The following is a 22,009-nucleotide window of genomic DNA, read 5'->3' on the forward strand; positions in this document are numbered from 1 at the left end:
ATAGACAGAGGAGCCTGGTAGGCTAAAGTCCGTAGGGTCACAAAGAGTCAGACACGACTGAAGCAACTTAGCATACATGTAATATATTGGTCATTACAAATAAGAGGCCCATGCTTTTTGACAACTGTGAAAACATTTAAAATAAACGTAAGAGTTTATCCAGTTCAGCTAATCAATCCCAGATCCCCCTTTTGTGCTTTTGCTATGCAGCATGGATTATAATCCATGTATTTTACTTATTTTTTTTTGCCTCCCACCTTGGAATGTTTATTGTTTTTAGTGCACTGTTATATCCCCAGTGTTTCCTGTTACATTGTTCAGTTCAGTTCAGTTGCTCAGTTGTGTCCAACTCTTTGTGACCCCATGAATCTCAGCACACCAGGCCTCCCTGTTGCAAGAAGAGGAACCCCTTCCAGGGCCCGAAACTGGGCTCTTGTCTAACACTTGGAAATGAATTGTCCAGACAAATTCATGTGCTGACAAATTCAAATGTGCTGACAAAGCAAGAGATTTTATTGGGAAAGAGCACCCAGGTGGAGAGCAGTAGGGTAAGGAAACCCAGGAGACCTGCTCTGCCATAGTCTCGGGTTTTATGGTGATGGGATTAGTTTCCAAGTGGTCTTTAGCCAATCATTCTAATTCAGAGTCTTTACTGGTGGCCCACTCATCACTCAGCCAAGATGGATCCTAGCGAGAGGGATTCCGGGAAGTGGACGGACGCGCGGTGTCTCCTTTAGACCTTTCCCAAACTCTTCCGTATGGTGGTGGCTTGTTAGTTCCGTATTCCTTATCAGGATCTCCTGTCATAAAACAACCCATGCAAATGGTTACTATGGTGCCTGGCCAGGGTGGGTGGTTTCAATCAGTGTGCTTCCCCTAACATCCCTGTCCATCACCAACTCCCAGAGTTCACTCAGACTCATGTCCATCAAGTTGGTGATGCCATCCAGCCATCTCATCCTCTGTCGTCCCCTTCTCCTCCTGCCCCCAGTCCCTCCCAGCATCAGAGTCTTTTCCAATGAGTTGTTGTAGTTGCTCAGTAAAAGTTTATTGAATGAATATATTGAGTCTGTTAAAATAAAAATATGCATATGTGCTGTATGAAATGAGTAATTAAAAATAAACCTTTCTGTATCTACTTGAGGAAAACTTTTAGGGAGTACATATTCTGTTAGATCAAATCAGAAGTATATATATTTAAGGTTGTTAAGTTTTTTCCTCTGTAATTATATGGTATAGATTGGATTGTTTCCATAGTTTGTATTAGCCTGAATTAGTCTCCAAAAGTGAGTATGCTGTACAAAATTCATGTTTAAAAATAAGGTATCTTTTCATATTTTTTCTACTTACTCAAAGGCTGTTAAGATTGTTTTGTACATAAATACATATTAACAGTTAAAAATTTTTATGAAGAAATAAATTTGATTTTAGGAATGCCTTTTTTCTTGAATATTGATGTTTATTGGCCCTGTAACATGAGTTTTAAATAGGACTTTGGACTGTTTATTAGCTATTTTATTATTTCTCTTAACTGAAAGAACTCAGTGTACGTAATATAATTATAACATAACTCTTGTTCTTAAAAAGAATGACAGAAACATACACTTGGTAAGCTATTTATAGCACACTTTCTTAATATATGCTTGTAAACTTATGATGTTAACACTTTTGAGATGTTTGAAGAAAGACCTTAAGATTTTCAGTGATTTCTTTTTATTAGTGCTTTAAATTAGGACATTTAGTGTAATTTTGAAGAGATATTTGGACATGGAACAACAGACTGGTTCCAAATGGGAAAGGGAGTGAGTCAAGGCTGTATATTGTCACCCTGCTTATTTAACTTATATGCAGAGTACATCATGAGAAACACTGGGCTGGAAGAAGCACAAGCTGGAATTAGGAGTGCCGGGAGAAATACCAGTAACCTCAGATATGCAGATGACGCCATCCTTATGGCAGAAAATGAAGAGGAACTAAAAAGCCTCTTGATGAAAGTGAAAGAGAAGAGTGAAAAAGTTGGCTTAAAGCTCAACATTCAGAAAACGAAGATCATAGCATCTGGTCCCATCACTTCATGGGAAATAGATGAGGAAACAGTGGAAATGGTGTCAGACTTTATTTTTTTGGGCTCCAAAATCACTGCAGATAGTGATTGCAGCCATGAAATTAAAAGGCCCTTACTCCTTGGAAGAAAAGTTATGATCAACCTAGATAGCATATTCAAAAACAGAGACATTACTTTGCCAACAAAGATCCGTCCAGTCAGGGCTATGGTTTTTCCAGTAGTCCGGTATGCATGTGAGAGTTGGACTGTGAAGAAGACTGAGTGCCGAATAATTGATGCTCTGGAACTGTGGTGTTGGAGAAGACTCTTGAGAGTTGCAAGGAGATCCAGCCAGTCCATTCTAAAGGAGTTCATTCCTGGGTGTTCTTTGGAAGGAATGATGTTAAAGCTGAAACTCCAGTACTTCGGCCACCTTGTGCAAAGAGTTGACTCATTGGAAAAGACTCTGATGCTGGGAGGGATTGGGGACAGGAGGAGAAGGGGACAACAGAGGATGAGATGGTTGGATGGCATCACCGACTCAATGGATGTGAGTCTGAGTGAACTCCTGGAGTTGATGATGGACAGGGAGGCCTGGCGTGCTGCAGTTCATGGGGTCACAAAGAGTCGGACACGACTGACTGAACTGGACTGAACTGAAAAGATAAAATTTGTATGAAGGAATATTTAATACTACTGCTTGAGGAATGATTGCAGATGGGCTATGTGATATGGGAGATGGGAATAATTTCCCCAGAGTATAATCTTTTAAACATTTTCCAAAGTAGCAAAAATTTCTGAAGTGGTGGTTTTTGATGGGATGATGTTGAATTTATTAATTTTAGGAGTACTGGCTTAAGATTGTTTCATTTCTACAGGAGAAGAAAGATGAGACAGAATGATACTCTCATGTTAGGGACATAAGTTAAAAATACCCAGTTGTGTATACTCCTTGATATTTGAGTCTTTTCTAGAAAATTCCTGGCAAATAGAATTATAGCCTCTTACCTTGTAGTTCGGGAGACCTGGGTTCGATCCCTGGGTTGCTAAGATCCCCTGAAGAAGGAACCCACTCCAGTACTCTTGCCTGGAAAATCCCATGGACGGAGGAGCCGGGTAGGCTACAGTCCATAGAGTCGCAAAGAGTAGGACACAACTGAGCGACTTCACTTTCACTTTCACCTTGTAGTTCTAGGTGTTTTTTTTTTTTTTTTTTTTGGTAAAATACACTTTAAGTATGTGGGATTTGAAGTTGAAAAGACTTGGCTTGAATTTCCTCACACTAATTCTGTGACCTTAAGTAATTTTCTTGCATTTCCAACTTTTGTATTTATAAAATGAGGGGAAATAATACCTGAATCTCATGATTGTTTTTACCATTATGTGGTTTACTATGTTTAAAAATGCTTAATATTGTGTGTGGCACCTAGTAGGTACTGCCAATAGTAGTAATAAAGTTTTTTTGGTAGAAGATTGGATGAACTGTAGTTCTATGTGAATTAAAAGTATAAAGTTATTCGTTTATATTTTAGGCATATTTATCATTATTACATCCATGGTCCAAAAGGGAATGAACAACGTACATCAAAGGATGCTGGACCTTTCAACAACATTGATATTGAAGTAAGATAAAATTCTTTCTTAAAGTATTATGAAATATTAGTTCTAGTTCCAAGTTAATCTGGATAAGAAAAGTCAGTCAGTAAACAAGCAACTTCTCGTCCTTGTCTTTTACCAGACCACTTCTCTAGTTTGATGTCTAAGTAAAGAGATTATTCCTAAGGTGTACTTTTCTGGATCTCTCATTTACTATAGTATCTGGTTTCTATTTTCTTTGTCTTCTATGGAGATATGAGCCATTACTGAATGTCATGTCTCAAAAGCGGGGAAGAAAAGATATAGTTTCCCTTTTGTTCACAGAAGTCTCTCAATAAGGAAAAAATAAGTAAGATGTAGAAGAACAGAACATTTGAATGTTGAGTTCTCCATATCCTTGCCCACATGTCAGGCGGAATTCCCTGTCTTTATCCTACCTCCTACCTCTAGGGCTTCCCAGCTGATGCCAGTGGTAAAGAATCCACTTGCCAGTGCAGGAGACATAAGGGTTGCGAGTTCTGTCCCTGGGTTGGGAAGATCCCCTGGAGTAGGAAATGGCAACCCACTGCAGTATTCTTGCCTGGGAAATTCCGTGGACAGAGGAGTCTGGTGGGCTACAGTCCATGGGGTCGCAAAGAGTCGGACATGACTGAGTGCACAGACAGACACACCTCTAGAGAAAAGCTTGAATGAAATAAACTTGTGACTTGCATATCCTTCAGCTCTTTCTTTGCTTGCTTTCAGTTTTTTAGTAATATATTTCTTAATTAAGATGCTCCTTAGACCTATTTAACCGAGATAGAAATATATATGTATCTTGTTAAGCTAGATGATTATTTATACAAATAAAAATAGTTTTTGCCTTTCTGTTGTTGGATCACAGATGAGAACAAAAGTGCAGTCGCTGTTGAATTTAATTGTTTTTGTTTTATTTTTATTTTAGATTTCTATGTTTGAAAAGGGGAAGACACCTAAGATTATCAACCTGAGGGAAATACAAGATGACATGCAGACATTGTATATAAATACAGCAGCTGATAGTTTTGAGTTCAAGGCTCATGTTGAAGGAGATGGTGTAGTGGAAGGGATTATCCGATATCACCCTTTCTTATATGATAGAGAAACCTACCCTGATGATCCATGCTTTCCATCAAGTATGTTAATCTGTTAGCTACAAAATACAAAGTTGTGATTTATCTTCTTAATTATCAGTTAGGCTTAAGATTAGATAAATTTTAAAACGTTTTTTCCTCATGCAGGTCTTAAGTTGTTAAGGTAGTTGTAGTTTTTATAATTATTAATTTTTGTGTATATTCACATCCAGATAAATAAAGCAGTGGTGCTAAGAAACGTTATGTGTTCTTACATCGTACTTCTCTTACTGAACTGAACTTTTAGCTATGTACCACATAGTATTCCTTTATATACTCCCCATGTTGTCTTCCTGTTATCTTTGTAGATATTTGTAAAGTAGTTTTAAACTTTATGTAGTCACATTGGTATTTTTCTTTATGCTTTCTGATAGACCTTGCTGCAGAAAGGCTTTGTACATCTCATTTTTTTATAATTATTTTATAGATTCTGTAGCTTTTATCATTTTATGTTTATATCTTTAATATACCTGTAATCATCTTTTTTGTTTGAGGATTAACTTAATATTTTCCAGTTTCCTAGTACCAGTTATTGAATGTTATATATAAATATCACTTTGATAATAATATAAAGTTCCCATAAGTACAGAGAACCTGGATTGTTTGCTATAAGGCATTGATATGTTTTGTGTTTTTATACATGAATAACATGTCCTTTATAGTGAATCTCTTGTCCTTTATAGTGTATATTGGACAGTAGGACAAGACACTATTGTTCTTTTTGAGAAAATTCATAATTCTTAATCTTCTGATTTTCTAGATAAACCTTGGAATCACTTTGTACTGTACTTTGAATTAAAATGTCCTAATGGGATTATTGGGATCACATTCAATTTTTATTGATTTTCTCATTCAGAATGGTTTCTTAGTATATCCTTAGTATTGTGTTTTGGAACCATATTTCCTGATTTGACTCCTGTCTTTGCCACTTTCTATTGTGTAAAATTTGACAAACTACTGCTTTAGTATCTGTGAAATAGGGAATAAGAATTCTTATAATAATTCTTGCCTCATAGACATGTTGTAGGGGTTGAATAAGAAACTGCTTCTAGTCCTTAGAATAGTACCCGACTCTGTTGAGTAGGTGTTCATACATACATATTATTACTTAGTGACTCTGCCTCCCATTCAGTCTCTGGCCTGTTTTTCATTTGTCATTTGTGATTTTGGTATGCTTATAGACAAAAAGATAAAGTTCTTAAAAATGATGTCTCAAAATAGTAGCCAATTAATTGAATGATGATCAGAGGGGTTCTCTAAGAGCAAGGGAAATGTTTTGATTGGAAGGAACTTTTACTTATGAACTTCCTGTGTAGATTTTTTTTGGAGAAAAAGACTTTATTGGGGGTCAGGGGGAATGACTTAATGCCAGAATAACTGAGGTATTACTATATCAGGATCATAATGCTTGAATCTAATTTATCTGAGTATATGAAAAGGTATTACTAAATATAGAAATGTTGTAGACATTTGTGCTTTATAACATAGGATATAACTCTAACTGTATCATAATATAAACTTGAATTAGTATTATTAATTTGTCCAAGCTAAGCAAACTTGCTATTTCTAGACATGTAGATTTTCCAGATGATTTTTATGTGACTATACTGGTTCCAACAGAGTTGTAAGACATGATTTAGGTACCAGATTCAAGCTACCGTATTTATAAATAGGTTTTACAGATGGCAGGCTCAGAAGCTAGTATAGTAATCCTGACGCAGATTCATGAGTATGTAATTATTGGTTTTTAATGAGAATCGCTGTTGGTAATGTGGAGCCACTTTGAAAATCTGCCTTTTTGAGGGCAAACAGAATAAAGGTACTTTTAGGTTTTACAGAACACAGTGTTAAAGATCGTAAGAATTTTTGTTACCATTTCTCCGAAGAAGCTTTAACATTTCATTTATCGAAGTTGATTTCTCAGTGGTAAAAATTATTTGTTCCACTTGTTCCTTTGTCCTAGAATTAAAAGATGAAGATGATGATGACGATTGTTTCATACTTGAGAAAGCAGCAAGAGGGAAAAGGCCTATTTTTGAATGTTTTTGGAATGGACGGCTAATACCATATACATCTGTTGAAGAGTAAGTTCTGATTTTTGCTGAGATTACATTGTTTTATGTCTTATCATTTTACTAACCAGTATTTTGTTTTATTCAAGCTTTGACTGGTGTACTCCTCCTAAGAAGAGAGGGCTTGCGCCTTTTGAGTGCTACAATAGGATATCTGGTGCATTATTCACTAATGACAAATTCCAGGTCAGCACAAACAAACTGACCTTTATGGATCTTGAGCTAAAACTGAAAGACAAGAACACCCTTTTTACAAGGATTTTAAATGGACAGGTATGATTTTAAATACCAAGTTTTGAATATTTGCAGAAGTGTTCTATTTTAAGTTCAACAAAAGTCACTTGTAGTGTAGATTTGTACTGACAGTTTGCATACTTTTCATTTTATTTACTCCAAAGAATATAAATTTTAGTTCATGAGCATTTATGTGTTCACTCAAAAATTTCAAACTGATTAACTCTTACTGGGATAAAACTTATCAGATCTTCATCAATACTTTGACGTGGTGAATAGAATCTTCGGAAGCATGTCTGTTTGCGAAGAGCATATAAGAATTTTGTCTAATAGAGAGGCTTTGTATATTAGTAACCTAAATATACAATTTTAATCTAACTTTGGGGGTAAAATTTAGGTAGAACTGTGAAATACTTTGGGCTAAAAGGTAATTTGAGATTGATCACTATTAAAATCTGCTTTAATCAATAGAAAAAGAATGATAAATTTTTTTAAAAAGTTGAATGGAGCTAGTGTAGTTTCCTTTTGCCTTAACACCTCAGAAACTTACTTGATGCTACTCTTTCAGTAATGTAATGTTGCCAAGAGATGGATGCATTTATTCTAAACTTAAAGTTGCTGGACAGTAAACACAATATATAACACAGTATTTGTGTATCCCTGTAACATGTTCACATTCATTTTGCTCTTAATAAAAAGGATTCTGAATCTGATATAATTTTATCTAATACAGATGAGGGCTGAGACTGAAATACAGCATAATATTTGGTAGGCAGACAGTCTCATTCCTAGTTAATAATTTTAATACTATTGTCAAGTTGTCAAAGTGACAACACTAATTTACTGATTCAGGAAGGAGTTGGTACCTGGGAACAGATTAGGGGGAAAGTTTCCTTGAAAAATATATGCCATTTTTTGGTGTTTACCATGTACATGTATTTCTTATTTGAATAACTTTTTAAAATCTAATTTTTTTTAATGATTAGTATACTGGTCATCTGACTGAAAGTTGCAAAAACTTAAGCTGAAATCAGTTTTAATTTTGCCCCATTTTCATTTGGAAATGGTAGGTTGTGGAGTAAGGTGTACAGAGAAAACGAACTTCTCTAACTTTACGCTTTGTCTTCTGTGAAAGCATGTAATGCGATGATCTTCCCCTACTCCTGCTAAAGACAAGCATTAAACTAGTGTATAGTTGCTTACACTGGAGTGTAAATCTCTAGGGTCTCTCAGCAGAGTGAAGAATGATAAGCCATAACACATTTTGTTCTTATGTATTACAAGAAAGCAATTTTTATTTTATGATCTATTTTTGAATAAATGTATGAAGCATAATTTTTTTAAAATGTGTTTTGCCATAGCTATGTTTCTCAACCTTATTTTCACTGTCACCTTATAAAAGAGCCTTTTTGAACTTTTCTCCCCCAAATAACCCCCCAAGATATTTTAATACCATAGATGTACCATATCTATGTTTAAATATGTGTTTAAATCTGTGCTTAATTTATATAAAGCTTTTTATTTCCCTGTTGGAGTGTGCGAGTTTCACATTAAGAAGGCTTCCACTTACCCTTTTCCCCTAATCAGTTAATTCTCCTTTTCCAAGGCAGTCAGTGTTTCTCTTTTTTTTTTTGGTGGGGAGGGGAATGTATCCTAAGGTTTAAAATAGGAAAGGAAATCTATGCTGATATTGACCATTGAAACCTTAGATCCAAGAGTGTGATCAGTCGCTTCAGTCCCGTCCAACTCTCTGCGACCCTGTGGACCAAGGATGATAGCAAAGATTTTTTTTCTTTAGTGATGTGTTGATAGAAATCTAAATTTGTATGGGAGAAAGAGCCATTAAAATGTTTTAGTTTTTTATTTGGTTTTCTGGGGTTGGTGGGTATTTGGAAGGAAACATGAAATGAACAAGAAGTGTCTGTGGTTGTATTTGTTTATGAGTAGCTAAGTTTTGTGGAACATTTTAAAATTTTACAGGAGCAGCGAATGAAAATTGACAGAGAGTTTGCTTTATGGCTGAAGGACTGCCATGAAAAGTATGACAAACAAATAAAATTCACCCTTTTTAAAGGAGTAATTACACGTTCTGATCTTCCTTCTAAAAAGCAGGGCCCCTGGGCCACTTATTCAGCAATAGAATGGGATGGAAAAATATACAAAACAGGACAGCTGGTAAGTTTAACTTATTTTTAGGTTTAATTTTTAGTAGAATTTGAAACTAAATTAGAGTTATTAGAATTTGTCAACAACCAAAAATAATGTATGTAGTCTTGCCTCCTTAGGAGCCAGAAAAGAAAGGAAGGACCAAACTGATTATAACTGTATAATTTAACAGGACATTAAGGGAAAAAAACAATGGTTTTTGCCAAAGGCTCAGTTAACAAAATTTTTATTGTTTCCTGTACTTCAGTTTACTCAAATAGAGAATCTGGTTTGTTTTTTTAATGTGATATGAAGAAATGGTTTTTCATCAAATTTTTTAGTGTCTGCAGCTTGTAAGTTACTGTGCTGTTGACAGTGTTATGGAGATTATAGAGATCTAGGGGTGTCCTGTGTCCTTCAGGCTATTACAACATGAAAATAGAGATGACCTAAGAATAACCATTGAAGAGAGAGAATGAGTAGTGCTCTCGTAGTTTAGAAGGAGAGAGTTTTCTGACTTCGGATGGGCCTGGAATAAGAGAATAAATCATGCAGTTCTTTGTGCATGAAGTGACTTTTGTGTAGAACTTAAAAGAGGTAATGGCTCAGGTTTACAGAGGTAATTATGAAGGTAACTAACTTAACATTGTTCAGTTGTGTCTGACTCTTCGTGACCCCATGGACTGAAGCCCTGGTACCAGGCTCCTCTGTCCATGGACTTCTCCAGGCAAGGATGTTGGAATTCGTTGCCATGCCCTTCTCCAGGGGATCTTCCTGACCCAGGAATTAAGCCCAGGTCTCCTGCATTGCAGGCAAATTCTTCACCCTTTGAGCTACCTGGGAAGCCCAGAGTGGGTTTATTATGAAGTGGGTTTATTATGAAGGTAGTAATAAACCCGCAGATGTGACACTATCATCATCATATAGTGAAAGCTTTGGAATCAGATGCGGTCACCATGAAGTACTGACTGTGGCTTGAGCCTGCTTTTCCAATAGTTAGAAGCTAGAAAATGAAAAGGAGGAGCTGACAGAGGAGAAAGAAAGGGATAAGATGGTGAGAGAGAAGAAAACCAGGAAAATAAGGTATCCGTGAAGTTGAGTGGAAAGTTACAAGGAGGGAGTGATCAGGAAAAGCAGCAGAGCTGGGTTACTGCAGACTGTTATATGTGAAGAGAAATAGTTCAGAAGTGAAATGAGGCTGGAGGGATAGATTGGATATAAACTCTTGCTGTCCTTGTAGTTGAGAAGTTTTGAATTGGACTAGTGGAAATTACTCCTGGTGTTTTCAGGCCAGGTAAGGGGAAAAAAAAAAAGTATGTGTATATATATATATATATATATAGACAAGTTTTGAGCTAATTTATTGGAAAGAAACAATAACTTTGTAAGTTACTGTTCACGGCCTGTAAGCAACATTTTATGGGGATTTGAGACAGCTTGCATTCATTTGAAGGTGTTATGGACCTTTTAGACACATGCATAACTATGACATTTTTATATGAAGAAGCCGCTGTCTTCTCAAAGATGTTACAAATAAGTGGAGAGCTTCACAAATAAACTTTATAGAGTGCTTTTTTCATTGAATTTTTCTGATAATAGATGCTGGGTTTTTCCCCTTGTGTAAAATAGTTCTGTTAAAGTAATTGTTAAACCTGTTTTTCTAAGTAAATATTAATACTAAATCCTTATTTTAAAATTAAATGTTAGGTCAAGACAATCAAGACACTTCCTCTCTTTTATGGAAGCATTGTGAAATTTTTTCTCTATGGTGATCATGATGGAGAAGTATATGCTACAGGAGGAGAGGTTCAAATTGCAATGGTAAGATCCCCAAATAACCCAAAATAGTCTTCAAAGTCTCTTGGTATTACTACTTTATTTTGCTTAATTCTTAAAGATACAGTATTCTATTTTTGACTTGTATTTGGCTTTTACATTGGTTACAGGAGTGGGAGCATGATGTTTTATGTTTCATATTTGGTGTTTTTAGTAGTTTGTAGAACTTAACATCTATGTGCCCACTGTTTATCAAATGTTACAATATTATTACCAATTTCATAGGGATTTTAAAGTGCACATTTCATTCAAGGCTCATAAATATAAACATTGGAGCCAGACTTCTATCTCAAGAATGAAAAACAAAACTAGAGGGGGCTTTATCCTTATGAAGAAGTGTTAGTTGCTCAGGTGTGTCTGACTCTGTGACCCCATGGGCTTGTAACCCACCAAGCTCCTCTGTTCGTGGAATTCTCCAGGCAAGAATACTGGAGTGGGCAGCCATTTCCTTCTCCAGCGGATCTTCCCAATGCAAGGATCGAACACTGGTCTCCTGCATTGCAGGCAAATTCTTTACTGTCTGAGCCACCAGGGAGGCCCTTTATCCTTCCTGATACTATGCTCTTGTTAAGATTTGAATGGTATTTAATTAGGCCTAGGGTGTTTATCTGAAAAAATGGAAATAAACACTGTGGTGTAATATAAATTATTATGATTTATCTACTTAATTAGGGTAAAAATATTTTTTGAAAGAAATCAATATTCTTGTTGTGACTAAATTTAAATAGCTTTTTGAAATGTTGATATAAATTTTGCTTATTCAGGAACCTCAGGCACTATATGATGAAATAAAAACTGTGCCAATTGCAAAGCTGGATAGGACAGTTGCTGAGAAAGCTGTGAAAAAATACGTAGAAGATGAAATGGCAAGGTAATTTATGTTCCAAGATGCATGGTAAAAAATGACAAGAAAATTTAAGAGGAATTGTCCTTTTAGTTATTAGTGAGCCTGACATTATGCTTTTGTATTTAGGCACTTGTAGTCTTAGATGTGTGTATTGTGACGAACTTCTTGCTGTTAAAAAAGCGCTCTATCAAAACAGAATCTTGCATTTGTTTTATAGAAAAATAAGGAAGCTTACACTTACAGTGGCACTGTTAACAGCACTATGATTAAGTTTGTTAAAAAGCAATGACTTTGGCCTGTAACTAGGAGAAAATGGTGAGAGGTAAAGATAAGAGCAAAAGAACTAAAAAGTCGAAAAAACTGTGGCTTTTGTGCAGCTAACGATGCAGTTATTTTGATTCTTACTGAACTCACTGGAATTCTTCTGTTTGTAGAGTTATCCTTTCTTCCCAAAGGTAGCTTGTACTACAAATTAGTAGAAAAATCTCAAAAAATGGGCACAATTCCTATCTCTTAACACCAAGAGATTTTGTTTTACTTCGTAGCCACAGCAGTGATTAAAGCTTTGGCATATTAATCATACAGAATTTCAGATTAACTGTTGGAAAAAAAAAATTGGAACTATTAAAGTTTCTAGTAACTTTTTAAAAATAAGACCATAATTAATACATTTCATGAAACATTAATATGATATTTTAATAATAGACTCCCTGATAGACTGTCAGTGACTTGGCCTGAAGGAGATGAATTATTGCCAAATGAGATCAGACCTGCTGGAACCCCCATTGGTATGTTTTTGGTTTTTCTTGTGTGTGTGTGTATTTTAAATACTGAAAAAATGCTTTTCTTCTTAACATTTCATGGTGAAAAAATGATAAAAAAATTAAAACGCTATGTGAAGACCTGACAGATAAATCAGATTCATTGGGTGTAACAAAGATGTTCTTATTTTTAATTTTGGACTGATAGGTGCATTAAGAATTGAAATATTAAATAAAAAAGGGGAAACGATGCAGAAGCTTCCAGGAACAAGTCATGGAGGGTCAAAGAAACTCCTGGTTGAGCTCAAAGTTATATTACACTGTAAGTATACACACTAATTTGTATGTTTGGATCTTTATTGTTGTTTGTAAATGTATATACATATTTTAACATCTTTGTGGAATTACTGATGGCCTAGCAATCTGATAGATAGTGCTTTGAAGTTGAGTTTCTAAAGTGTTAAGAATAATTCATTTTTTTAAAACTCAGTTTTCTTAGGTTTTTTGTTTGTTTGTTTGTTTTTTAACACTTTATTCTGAATATTCCTGTGGAGGAAGCTATGGGCTAAAATAAAGATATGATGTGTATGCATATCAGTTTGTACTGAATAGGGATTTAGATTGGATAAACCTTAAGATACCTTCTAAATCAAAAATACTGTGTCTCTGAACCTGTGGGTGAGAAGTAACTGTTTCAGTTGAGAAACAGGGTCCATTCTTTGTTAAAGGGAGAAGAACTACATATTATCACTCATCTTGTATTTTCCTAACTTGAATCACCTTGTAATTCTTATCTCTTGGTTTTGTCTTGACCACCTGAAAGTATTTTCAATATTTGTTTTCAATAATCTGTTCTACCACTATATACTTGCATGTCTGGTCCATGGATTTTACAGATACAGTGTGTTTTATTCACTGTGTATTTATTTCCAGCATTTATAAACTATAGTCAGTGGTAGTGTATACTTTCATCATATAAATGTCTTTTTAGCCTCAGCCGCATTGAACAGTTTGACTAACTCATTTTATTGTAGTACTCTCTTTTTGGCCTCTGTGACACTTTGTTCTGTATTTCTCCAGGTTTTTTTTTTTTTTTTTTTCTTTTTTGGTGGCTTAGAACAGTATGTTTATCATCTTACAGTTCTCTTGGTCATCTGACTGCTGAAATCAAAGTGTCAGCAGGATAGCGACCTTCTGGAGGTTGTAGGGAAGGCTTGCCTTTCCACTTCTAGAAGTCACCCACATTCCTTGGCCTTGTGGTCCCTTCCTCCATCTTCAGAGCCAACAGTGTAGGATCTTCCAACCTCTTTGTAACTCTGACCGTCCTGCCCCCCCCCCCTTATTAAAAAAAAAAAAACAAAAAACAAAAAAACCCACAAAACTACATACAGGCATCAGTTCAGTTGCTCAGTTGTGTCCGACTCTTTGCGACCCCATGGACTGCAGCACATGAGGCATACCCCCATTTAATTGAGCTTTGCTTTATTGCCATTTACAGATGCTGCATTTTTTATGGATTCAAGGTTTATGGCAACTCTGTGTTAAGCAAGTCTGTTAATGCCATTTTCCCAACAGTATTTGCTCACTTAATGTCCCTGTGTCACATTTTGGTCATTCTGGCAACTTTTCAGACTTTTTAAAAATTATGTTTGTTACAATGATCTGTGATTAGTGATCTTTGATGTTTTTGCTACAACTTGCTGAAGGCTCAGATGAACATTAGCATTTTTAGCAATAAAGTACTTTTTATTTTTGACTGTGTGGATCACAATAAACTGTGGAAAATTATGAAAGAGATGGGCATACCAGACCACCTGACCTGCCTCTTGAGAAATCTGTATGCAGGTCAGGAAGCAACAGTTAGAACTGGACATGGAACAGCAGACTGGTTCCAAATAGGAAAAGGAGTATGTCAAGGCTGTTGCCTGCTTATTTAGCTTATATGCAGAGTACATCATGAGAAACACTGGGCTGGATGAAGCACAAGCTGGAATCAAGATTGTTGGGAGAAACATCAATAACCTCAGATATGCAGATGACACCACCCTTATGGCAGAAAGGGAAGAACTAAAGAGGCTTTTGATGAAAGTGAAAGAGGAGAGTGGAAAAAAGTTAGCTTAAAGCTCAACATTCAGAAAACAAAGATCATGGCATCCAGTCCCATTACTTCATGGCGAATAGATGGAGAAACAGTGGAAACAGTGGCAGACTTTACTTTTATAGGCTTCAAAATCACTGCAGATGGTGATTGCAACCATGAAATTAAAAGACGCTTACTCCTTGGAAGGAAAGTTATGACCAACCTAAACAGCATATTCAAAAGCAGAGACATTACTTTGCCAACAAAGGTCCGTCTAGTCAAGGCTATGGTTTTTCTAGTGGTCATGTATGGATGTGAGAGTTGGACTATAAAGAAAGCTGAGTGCCGAAGAACTGATGCTTTTGAACTGTGGTGTTGGAGAAGACTCTTGAGAGTCCCTTGAACTGCAAGGAGATCCAGCCAATCCATCCTAAAGGAAATCAGTCCTGAATATTCATTGGAAGGACTGATGCTGAAGCTGAAACTCCAATATTTTGGCCACCTGATGCGAAGAGCTGACTCATTTGAAAAGACCCTGATGCTGGGAAAGATTGAAGGCAAGAGGAGAAGGGGATGACAGAGGATGAGATGGTTGGATGGCATCACCAACTTGATGGATATGAGTTTGAGTAAACTCCAGGAGCGGGTGATGGACAGGGAGGCCTGGCGTGCTGCAGTCCATGGGGTTGCAAAGAATCATACACGACTGAGTGACTGAACTGACTGACTTACATTATTTTTTAAAAGAAATAATGCTGTTGCACACTCAGTAGACTATAGTATAGTATAAACATAGCTTATATGCACTGGGAAGCGAAAACATTTATGTAGCTTCCTTTATTGTGATCCTTGTTTTGTTATGGTCTGAAGCCAAGCCTACGATGTCTCTAAGGTCTGGCTGGTATATATTTCTATATAAAATAATAAAAAGGTTTATTTTTTCTGGTAAAATATATAACAAATTTACTGTCTCAGTTATTTTTAAATCTATACTTTATTGTACTGTAGAGTGTGGCACATACTTGTCTGTTTCTTTGTAATGTCATTTAACTTGCTCTACTGTTCTGTTCCCTGAAGACTAGAAATTACCCCAAAGCCTTGAATAGATTTAGGATGATTATAAAGTTCTCGTTTCATCCATGTTGTAAGAGTTTCATCCATTAGTGATTTTTGCTTTGTTATTTGATATGCATGATAGTGGGTTTTCCCACTGATTCTTTCGTTTCTTCCTTATTGTCCTATTATCTCAATTTATTATCCTTTTTGGTTTATTAATTAGTAAAAAATTTCCTGTATCAGTTATGGTCATTGATTTATTTTGAAACACAGCTTTTATAGGAAAGGCAGTAGAAAGACTTAATTAAAATTACTGATAATAAGACTATTAGATTAATTATGACTTCTTTGCAGTGTTATTTGTCTTTAAAGTTTTTATATATTCTAAAGTTGAATCACTTGAAATAATTTTTTTTAATATGGTCATATCATCTACCTACCATTTGCTTTTGCTTATGAATTGTTTTAATTCCATTTTGTTAATTTTTAAAGTCATTTACATGATTCTAAAGACAAAAATAAATAGCAAAGAATATTTCAGAAAAGTGCTGTCATCCTTCTGTTTCCTTTCTCCTTTGCAGGCCTCTTAATAGTAGACACTGGGTCTTAGAGATTATGTAAACAAACAATTCTGTTTTATTCTTAGAGAAAACTTTAAAATAAATTATTTTTAATATAAAAAAATTATTTCTATATTCTATTGTTTGTACCAGTTAAGCTTATTTACAGATACATTTTTAAGAATTAAAGGAATTTTAATTGTCTGAATGAGTAAAGTTTCATTATGCTGTTGGCTTGCATAGGATAATTTTAGGTCTTTTGAAGTTTAAAAGCTGTTTTTTAAAATGTACAACAGATATTTGATGCCAGTGTGACATTTCATATTCATGTTCTATATTTAGTTTCTCAAAATTTTTTTCTTTTTTTAAGCTTCAAGTGGAAATAAAGAAATCATTTCACATATTAGTCAACATGGAGGAAAATGGCCTTACTGGTTTAAAAAAATGGGTGAGTTGTTATTCTCAATATTAAAAATTATATCAGTATTGTGTTTACTTGAATTTTAATTTCTTCTTAATTTGTCCAGAAAATATTCACAAGTTGGGGAATTATACATTGAAATTGCAAGTTGTCCTGAATGAAAGTAATGCAGACACTTACGCAGGAAGGCCACTACCATCTAAAGCAATTAAATTTTCTGTTAAAGGTAAGCAAAACACCAATATGTAACTCTGTATACTAAAGGTGGCATTTTAAATCAAGAGGAAAATAGAAAATTTGATAAAAGATGTTTGACCAATTGTATAACCATTTTGGTTTTAGAAATGACTTTATAACTCTGCTTGATAATCATGCTCCTTATAAACTTTTGAAAACATCATTGTTTTCTAGCTTCCTTTGTTACTGGTAGAATTTAAAGTTATTCTGATTCCTGACTTTTGTATGTTAAAAACCCACTCCCAATCCAACTATCCCCATTTTCTCTCTTCCACAATCCTCAGATGTTTGAATAATTTAGAGTTTGGGTCCCAATCTCTTGACATTTTAAGTTCTAGGAGTTCTTCTGAGTCACTTTGATTTCGGGCCTGTTTTCTTTCTACAGCATTTAGTGTTCAGACATTGGACCTCTTAATTGGTATACTGTGTTTTCTACTTTCCATCGCTTGGTTCTATTTTTCTACTCTATAAGACACTTCCTTACCATGATGTTTGATGTTTTCTATTGATTTTTTTCTTTCTGCTGTAATTTTTCAGTTTCTAGAATATTTTATTCTCCTGTAAATATTTATTAGAATAAAATATTTTCTTCTAAAAAGAAAAGGTTATTTCCTTTTCAAAGCGTTTTCTTCTGACTTCGTGGATTCAATATTTTTATTAATTCTCTGAGGCTATTAATAATGGGTTTTTTTCCCTTGATGTTTTTACACTTGATTCATAGCCTATTTCCTCGATGTTGCTTTTTTTTTTCATATCTGCACTGGATCTTTGCTATTAGATGCTCTTTTACATTACTAGTGCACATGTTTAAGAATAGGACATTTGAGAGCGTTTATTTCATTTGGGGAGATTATGATAAGCGAATTTTAGGTTTTTTTCTCTGGCTTTTCAGATTCTCCAGAGTGGAGTGTAAACACCTAGGTGCCAGAATTTGGGGAGCCAAGCTGGAAAAGATTGTTACATATTTCACATTCAGTATTAATGTTCCACTTGATGTGCCTGTTTTCAGTAAAGTGGCGCTTTCAGTAGTGCTGTGTCGAGTGTTCAGTAGTAGGTCACTGCTTGGACCTACTCTTACCTTCCCCAGAAGAGAAACCTTCCAAATGTTGCTGAAAATGAAGGAGGTAGTTGACTGGCTCTGTGTATCGAGGGGTGGGGATCTGAGGAACTGATTCTGATAGACTTGAGCTAGTCTTTCTCTTTTATTCCAGTTTCACTCCTACTTGATAGAGCCATGCTTGAGACTTTTGAATGTTATATACTGTGAATTAAATTGGCTCTCTGCTAGCTTTGTTGATGATTGACGATTTGATTTTTTGAGTCTTTCTGTTAGGTCCATAGTGTTTCCCCAGTAGCTCAGATGGTAAAGCATCCGCCTGCAATGCAGGAGATTCAGGTTCAATCCCTTGGTCGGGGAGACCCCCTGGAGAAGGAAATGGCAACCCACTCCACTATTCTTGCCTGGAGAATTATATGTTCATATGCTCACTAGCTTTCAAATTCTGTTACTGTTGTCTTTTTTCTTGTTGTTTGTTTTTGAAGGTTTCAGTTCAGTTCAGTTGCTCAGTCGTGTCCGACTGTTTGCGACCCCATTAATTGCAGCATGCCAGGCCTCCCTGTCCATCACCAACTCCCTGAATTCACTCAGACTGACGTCCATCAAGTCAGTGATGCCATCTAGCCATCTCATCCTCTGTCATCCCCTTCTCCTCCTGCCCCCAATCCCTCCCAGCATCAGAGTCTTTTCCAGTGAGTCAACTCTTCGCATGAGGTGGCCAAAGTATTGGCGTTTCAGCTTTAGCATCAGTCCTTCCAATGAACACCCAGGAGTGATCTCCTTTAGAATGGACTGGCTGGATCTCCTTGCAGTCCAAGGGACTCTCAAGAGTCTTCTCCAACACCACAGTTCAAAAGCATCAATTCTTCGGCGCTCAGCTTTCTTCACAGTCCAACTGTCACATCCATACATGTTGTTTTCCTCTATTTCTTTGCATTGATTGCTGAGGAAGGCTTTCTTATCTCTCCTTGCTATTCTTTAGAACTCTGCATTCAGATGCTTATATCTTTCCTTTTCTTCTTTGCTTTTCGCTTCTCTTCTTTTCACAGCTATTTGTAAGGCCTCCCCAGACAGCCATTTTGCTTTTTTGCATTTCTTTTCCATAGGGATGGTCTTGATCCCTGTATCCTGTACAGTGTCACGAACTTCCGTCCATAGTTCATCACGAACTCAGTCTATCAGATCTAGGCCCTTAAATCTATTTCTCACTTCCACTGTATAATCATAGGAATTTGATTTAGGTCATACCTGAATGGTCTAGTGGTTTTCCCTACTTTCCTCAATTTGAATCTGAATTTGACAATAAAGAGTTCATGATTTGAGCCACAGTCAGCTCCTGGTCTTGTTTTGAAGATTTAGGCCTCTTAAAAAAAAAGCTATGTGGTGTCATATTATTATGGGGTTTTAGAGAGCTGATTTTTAAGTGCCTGGGATTATTTTGCCTTCTCTAATCAGAAGGCCACTTCGAGGAGTGTTCCTTTTTTGTACATACAGATCTACCATGTTCTTTAAATAATAACTGTGGAACTTTCCACAGTAGGGACGTGCCGTAGTTTAAGCAGTTTTCTTTGATGAACATATCATGTATTTTCCAATTTTGGGACTATTACACATCACGTTTTTATATGGGGGGAGGAAATGATGTTTTGTGTACATGTGCTAGAATTTCTGTAGAGTGGATCCCAAGAAGTGGAGTTGCCAAACTGAAATTATCAATATGTGCTTTAACATTTTATATATATTTTCTGTCAGGTTACCCTTCTAAAAGGTGATGTACCCTCACCAACAGACTGAGGGTTCCTATTTCCCTATGCTCATTGCTGGCCAAGCTGTATTACAGTATTTATTTAGCTTAGTTGATGGTTAAATTATTTAATTATTAGGTTGTGTATCTCTTTAGCCTTTATTGGACATTGTCATTCTGTGAAAGTCTATGCCCATTTTAATAGTGTAAAACTAGTTCTCAAATGTAAGTTTTATCTGAATCACCTGTAGGGCTTATTAAACTGTAGACCGGGGGGCCTCACTCCGAGAGTATTTGACACAGGATAAGGTAAATCTTGGAATTTGCATTTCTAATAATTTCACAGGGGATAACTTGAAACTATTAGACTATAGACTGCATTTTAACAAAAGCTGTTTATAGGAAGTTTTAATGTATTTAGGATTTAAATCCTTTATGGTACACATTGCAAATATTTTCTCATATGGAGCTTCTCTATTTACTTTGTATCTACTAAAATATTTTAATCTTTGTCACGTATATCTTTGAATAGCTATTGAATATTGGGTTTTGCCTTTTTCCTTTGATAAAATTGTTAACATTTCTTTATTATATTTGAATAATTTCATAGTTTAAAAACATATATCTCTGTTTCTAGACTTATATGTATGTAAAATAACAGTCTGTAATCTTCACAGGTATATTGTAGATATAATTTATGTAAATTTTGCTCAGATTTAAAATTGCCATCTTTATCGTAGTTTAATTTTCCGTATGTAAATGGATGTTTTTGCCTACAATGAATCTCTGACTGATGAATTTTCTTTTCTTTTTTTTTTTTTTAAGAGGGTAAACCAGAGAAATTTTCTTTCGGTCTTTTGGATCCTCCTTTTCGTGTTGGAGTCCCATTCAATATCCCTGTGGAGTTTCAGGATGAATTTGGTCATACTAGTCAACTCTCTACTGATATTCAGCCAGTTTTTGAAGCAAGGTAATCTGAATGTTCATATTTGCTGAGTATTCACTTCTTTTAGCTTAAATTGTTTGTGCAGAGTTAACTTCAGATTTATTTAAAATGTTTGATATTTTATGGTATCTGGGGGATTTAGTTAGTCCCAAGCTGTTCTCTGCAGCTGTAGTGTCATGCATGAATTATCTCAATAAAGTTTGTTTGGACTGAATTTTTGCTGGTACAGTTACTTGGTTGAGACTGATAGGTCTGTCTTACTCCCTTTTTTTTTTTTTTTTTTTTTGCAAGTACCATATGATGTCTCCTGGCAGTTCTATGCACTATACAATGTTTATTTTGTTGTTTGCTTAGAAATTATGGGCAGTTAAACTTAGCGGTTACCTACTGATAGGCTTTTAACCTGCTAGTAGAATTTTTTTTAGTTTGTTTTTAAAACTGTAGCAAAAAAATTTATGCTTTCCATGGAAATTTGGTCCTTCCTTGGAATTTGCCTTTCCTTAGTAACCCTATAGAATGAAATGATTGGCTTATATTAAGAAATAGCAATGAAAAGTCCAGTTATATAATTGAGAATGTTCATTGTTTTCCATTACCTGTTTCTAAGGTGCCTAGGGAGAAATTCTTTTTCTCACATTTCTGCCAAATTTGTCTTTGGGGCCCACTTTTTAATGTATGCTTTCTTTTGCTATTGATGTGTACTTTTTCCCCCTTTTGGTGTAATTGTTTGCTCTTTTAATCATTTGAGTATGTACTGTATTCCAGGCATTTGCTAGCTGGAGATGTAAAAGTGAATAAGAATATAGGATTTGCCTCTAGAAGCTCACAGAGTAGTGAGATACAGCTTAGTGTCCAGATTTGTACCATGATTAAGTTCCTGAAAAACAAATCAGTTATAAAAAATATTGCAAATGAATTTTTCTAAATATTCTCTTAAGTTGCAAAATATGGTTCATGTGCAAAAAGTAATTCTTTTGCAAAAAGTTATTTTTACATATTGCATTCATTTGAATATTAAACCATAATGGAAGAGTTGAATACTTAAACATCTGTGTTTAAAAATAGCCTGCCAGTCTCCTCCATTCATGGGATTTTCCAGGCAAGAGTACTGGAGTGGGTTGCCATTTCCTTCTCCAAGGGATCTTCCCAACCCAGGGATCGAACCCTGGTCTCCCACATTGCAAGCAGACTCTTTACTGTCTGAGCCACAAGGGAAGCCTGT

At 35.5% G+C, this 22,009-nt stretch overlaps 1 protein-coding gene across 2 annotated transcripts in view; it reads left to right on the forward strand.

The window, feature by feature from the left end:
• Positions 1–22,009, forward strand: part of SMCHD1 (structural maintenance of chromosomes flexible hinge domain containing 1) — a 123,947-nt gene that overhangs the window by 37,156 nt on the left and 64,782 nt on the right. For both annotated transcript variants that reach the window (XM_013974279.2, XM_018039573.1), the window contains 12 exons: positions 3,577–3,667; positions 4,584–4,794; positions 6,755–6,875; positions 6,953–7,136; positions 9,078–9,272; positions 10,950–11,063; positions 11,843–11,949; positions 12,631–12,713; positions 12,895–13,008; positions 16,753–16,830; positions 16,910–17,029; positions 20,667–20,811. In XM_013974279.2, the coding sequence (XP_013829733.1) occupies positions 3,577–3,667; positions 4,584–4,794; positions 6,755–6,875; positions 6,953–7,136; positions 9,078–9,272; positions 10,950–11,063; positions 11,843–11,949; positions 12,631–12,713; positions 12,895–13,008; positions 16,753–16,830; positions 16,910–17,029; positions 20,667–20,811 (1,563 nt within the window). The remainder of the gene's footprint in view (positions 1–3,576; positions 3,668–4,583; positions 4,795–6,754; positions 6,876–6,952; positions 7,137–9,077; positions 9,273–10,949; positions 11,064–11,842; positions 11,950–12,630; positions 12,714–12,894; positions 13,009–16,752; positions 16,831–16,909; positions 17,030–20,666; positions 20,812–22,009) is intronic.

Source organism: Capra hircus, chromosome 24 (genome assembly GCF_001704415.2).
Source record: "Capra hircus breed San Clemente chromosome 24, ASM170441v1, whole genome shotgun sequence".
Classification (NCBI taxonomy): Eukaryota; Metazoa; Chordata; class Mammalia; order Artiodactyla; family Bovidae; genus Capra; species Capra hircus.